The 5000-nt window shown below is 46.2% G+C and overlaps 1 protein-coding gene across 3 annotated transcripts in view; it reads right to left on the bottom strand.

Moving 5' to 3' along the window:
* Window positions 1-1110: 1110 nt before the first annotated feature.
* Window positions 1111-5000, bottom strand: part of otpa (orthopedia homeobox a) — a 17791-nt gene continuing 13901 nt past the window's right edge. For all 3 annotated transcript variants that reach the window (XM_037545830.1, XM_037545828.1, XM_037545829.1), the window contains exon 3: window positions 1111-1641. In XM_037545830.1, coding sequence (XP_037401727.1) covers window positions 1111-1641 — 531 coding nt within the window. The remainder of the gene's footprint in view (window positions 1642-5000) is intronic.

Raw genomic sequence — 5000 nt, 5'->3', positions numbered from 1 at the left:
CTGGACTGCTTCCTGAATGAGGAAGCCAATCAGAGCAGAGCTCATTTGCGTATGTCAGTCTTAAAGGGCTGATATCTTAAATTTTTCATGTTTTCTTTTTGCCTCTTAAAACATTCCATTTCCACTCTTTATCACTTAGAATGTCTGTTACTGTGCCTTTAAGACTGATATATGTAAATTAGATTATTCTGATTGGCTGTACCTCGTTCAGAAAGCACTGGGAGCTGAAACACTCCTCATAACCTCAGCATCAGTGGGCGGGGCTAAACTGCTACCTACGAAATAGGTGGGTCTATGTAAATGAGGTGGTTCTTGTGACGCCACAGAAGCTGTTTCCATATATGAAGTGCATGGACTGTTAATTGTGGTTTTCCGTGATATGGGCCCTTTAAAGGCACCGGAGCGCAGCCTGTTTGGTGCCAAGGGGTAAAGAGAACTTGGAAACGGTCCAGTCTAGATAAAGTATGACTGTTCTGGATAACTAGAACTACTCAAACTGTATAAGTGACGCTCGGGGACATGAATTCATTAATAAATGAGTAAATATGAGAAACATACTGGATACAGTCTGAAGCGAGTGTGCAAGTGTTCAGCCGCTAAAGCCTCGGAGCTCCAGCGCTGAAACTCCTGAAGCAGCCTTCAGACTCCAGCCTCGGCCGGGCGACCATCACCCTGACAAAGCGCGGTTCCTCAAGGGTTCCTTAGTAAAGGGGATGGCTCTGTGTAGAACCACGAACTCTCAAAGACCTGCTTAAATGGTTCTGGGCATGGTGAAATGATTCTTCAGATAGATGCAGAATGCGTTTTGTATGGTTCTCTGTAGAACCTTTTTTATATAGCACCAAAAAAGGTTCTGCTGTTGATGCAAGCGTGACATCATGACAATAGCGGAACCCTTCTTGAACTAAAAGAGAGTGCCGACGGCTCTATTAAGAACCGTCGTCTTTACTAAAGAACCACTGGAGAACCGACTTTCTAAAGAACGTACATTTGGAGAGAAAAGATAGAACAAGTGCAATTTTGACTTTTCGCTGAACCGTCCCTTCAGGCAGGGCCAGGGGGTGGGGGGGGGTGGGGGGGGGCGGGTGGAGGGGCGATCGGCCGGGCCTATTAGGTGAAGCTCATGGACACCGTGTGCTCGAGCGCTTTGCGGCGCAGCGACGCGATGCTCGTGCCCCTCCACACGTCACTGTCCGGCGAGCTGCAGAGCTGCGGGGAGCCGCCGGCCGCCACCGCCGCCGCCGCCGCCGCGCTGGTCGGTCCGGAGAGCGAGGCGGGCACCATGCCGGGGAAGGCGGGCTGGTACAGGTGCGACTGCAGGCTCGAGCCGTTGGACGACATGTTGGACAGGCCCATGGAGTTGGGCGGCGGGCCCGCGCCCAGGCTGCACGGGGACAGCGACTGCGCCATGGCCTGCTGGCGGCCGAGCGCGGGCGGCAGCTGCAGCTGGGACACGCTCGGCATGCCCGCCGCCGCCCAGCGCGTGTCGTTGGCGTGGAAGGAGCACAGGCCGTCGCCCATGGCGGCCGCCGGAAACTGGGGCAGGCCGTGGTGCGTGGGCAGCAGCGTGCCGGGCGCGCGGAACACGTTCGTCGTCTTCTTGCGCTTCTTCCACTTCGCGCGACGGTTCTGGAACCACACCTGGACAGAACGGAGGAGAACAGACTCAGAACATAGAGCACACAGAGTGGAGAACACTGAGCACAGAACAGAGAACCCAGCATACTGAGCATAGAACAGAGAACAGAGAAAACTGTACAGAGAACCAAAGACACAGACTAGAGAACAGAGAACACTGTACAGAGAACACTGTACAGAGAACCAAGGACACAGACTAGAGACAGAGAACACTGTACAGAGAACTGTGGACACAGACAAGAGACGGAGAACAGAAGACACTGTACAGAGAACCAAGGACACAGACTAGAGACAGAGAACAGAGAACACTGTACAGAGAACCAAGGACACAGACTAGAGACAGAGAACAGAGAACACTGTACAGAGAACCAAGGACACAGACTAGAGACAGAGAACTGAGGACACTGTACAGAGAACTGAGGACACAGACTAGAGACAAAACAGAGAACACTGTACAGAGAACTGAGGACACAGACTAGAGACAGAGAATACTGTACAGAGAACCATGGACACAGACAAGAGACGGAGAACAGAGAACACTGTACAGAGTACCAAAGACACAGACTAGAGACAGAGAACACTGTACAGAGAACCGTGGACACAGACAAGAGACAGAGGACAGAAGACACTATATAGAGAACAGAGAACACTGTACAGAGAACCAAGGACACAGACTAGAGACAGAGAACAGAGAACACTGTACAGAGAACCAAGGACACAGACTAGAGACAGAGAACACTGTACAGAGAACCAAGGACACAGACTAGAGACAAAACAGAGAACACTGTACAGAGAACTGAGGACACAGACTAGAGACAGAGAATACTGTACAGAGAACCATGGACACAGACAAGAGACGGAGAACAGAGAACACTGTACAGAGTACCAAAGACACAGACTAGAGACAGAGAACACTGTACAGAGAACCGTGGACACAGACAAGAGACAGAGGACAGAAGACACTATATAGAGAACAGAGAACACTGTACGAACACCTGAGGACACAGACTAGAGACAGAGAACAGAGAACACTGTACAGAGAACCAAAGACACAGACTAGAGACAGAGAACACAGTACAGAGAACCGTGGACACAGACAAGAGATGGAGAACAGAAGACACTGTACAGAGAACCAAGGACACAGACTAGAGACAGAGAACAGAGAACCGAGGACACAGACTACAGACAGAGAACAGAGAACACTGTACAGAGAACCAAGGACACAGACTAGAGACAGAGAACCGAGGACACAGACTAGATACAAAACAGAGAACACTGTACAGAGAACTGAGGACACAGACTAGAGACAGAGAACAGAGAACATTGTACAGAGAACTTAGGACACAGACAAGAGACGGAGAACAGAAGACACTATATAGAGAAAAGAGAACACTGTACGAAGACATGAGAACAAAGACTAGAGACAGAGAACACTGTACAGAGAACCAAAGACACAGACTAGAGACAGAGAACACTGTACAGAGAACTGTGGACACAGACAAGAGACGGAGAACAGAAGACACTGTACAGAGAACCAAGGACACAGACTAGAGACAGAGAACAGACAACCGAGGACACAGACTAGAGACAGAGAACAGAGAACACTGTACAGAGAACCGAGGACACAGACTAGAGACAAAACAGAGAACACTGTACAGAGACCTGAGGACACAGACTAGAGACAGAGAACATTGTACAGAGAACTTAGGACACAGACTAGAGACAGAGAACACTGTACAGAGAACCATGGACACAGACAAGAGACGGGGAACAGAAGACACTGTATAGAGAACAGAGAACACTGTACGAAGACCCGAGGACACAGACTAGAGACAGAGAACAGAGAACACTGTACAGAGAACCAAGGACACAGACTAGAGACAGAGAACACTGTACAGAGAACCATGGACACAGACAAGAGACGGGGAACAGAAGACACTGTATAGAGAACAGAGAACACTGTACGAAGACCTGAGGACACAGACTAGAGACAGAGAACAGAGAAAACTGTACAGAGAACCAAAGACACAGACTAGAGAACAGAGAACACTGTACAGACAACAGAGAACACTACAGAGAACATTATACAGAGAACTCTGTGCAGAGAACCAAGGACACAGACTACAGACAGAGAACAGAGAACCGAGGACACAGACTAGAGACAAAACAGAGAACACTGTACAGAGAACTGAGGACACAGACTAGAGACAGAGAACACTGTACAGAGAACCGTGGACACAGACAAGAGACGGAGAACAGAAGACACTGTATAGAGAACAGAGAACACTGTACGAAGACCCGAGGACACAGACTAGAGACAGAGAACAGAGAACACTGTATAGAGAACTTAGGACACAGACTAGAGACAGAGAACACTGTACAGAGAACTGTGGACACAGACAAGAGACGGAGAACAGAAGACACTGTATAGAGAACAGAGAACACTGTACGAAGACCAGAGGACACAGACTAGAGACAGAGAACAGAGAACACTGTACAGAGAACCAAGGACACAGACTAGAGACAGAGAACACTGTACAGAGAACCGTGGACACAGACAAGAGACGGAGAACAGAGAACACTGTACAGAGAACCGAGATTGCAGCACACTGAGAAGAGAGCATACAACCCCGAAAAGGGAACACAGACCACTGAAGAGAGAACATAGAACCCAGAATAGAGAGCAGAGAACTCAAAGCAGAGACTCCTACACTGATGTAATCTGTGAGCTCTGGGCTGATTAATCGATCGCTGATCTGAGGCCGATATTTGCTAGTTTGGTTATTTATTGATGTCTGTATTGATGCATTGATCAGGAGGGGGCGGGGTGATCAGAAGGCGGAGGAGATTGTATTTAAATTTTTGTTCTGAAATGATTTATTTATTAATCATTTTCTGTTTTTGAGACAGCCTTAATAATCAAAATAATCAGACGCCGATTTAATCCTTTACACACTTTAAACACGGGACACCTATTGATTTATTGATTTATTGATTTTTATAAATCCTTTAGACACTGGACACCAATAAATACATTAATTAAATTATTTATTTATTTATTACTTTTTTTTATCCTTCACACACTGGACACCTATTGATTTATTTACTTATTTATTTATTTTAAAAATCCTTTACACACTGGACACATTTATTTATTTATTTATTTATTTATTTCTTCCTTTATTATTATTTTTAATCCTTTATACACTGGTCACCTATTTATTTATTTATTTATTCCTTTATTATTATTTTTAATTCTTTATACACTGGTCACCTATTTATTTATTTATTTATTCCTTTATTATTATTTTTAATCCTTTATACACTGGTCACCTATTTATTTATTTATTCCTTTATTATTA

The sequence above is a fragment of the Pygocentrus nattereri genome, chromosome 16 (genome assembly GCF_015220715.1).
Source record: "Pygocentrus nattereri isolate fPygNat1 chromosome 16, fPygNat1.pri, whole genome shotgun sequence".
Taxonomy (NCBI): domain Eukaryota; kingdom Metazoa; phylum Chordata; class Actinopteri; order Characiformes; family Serrasalmidae; genus Pygocentrus; species Pygocentrus nattereri.
This window is presented reverse-complemented; position numbering and strand designations above follow the sequence as displayed.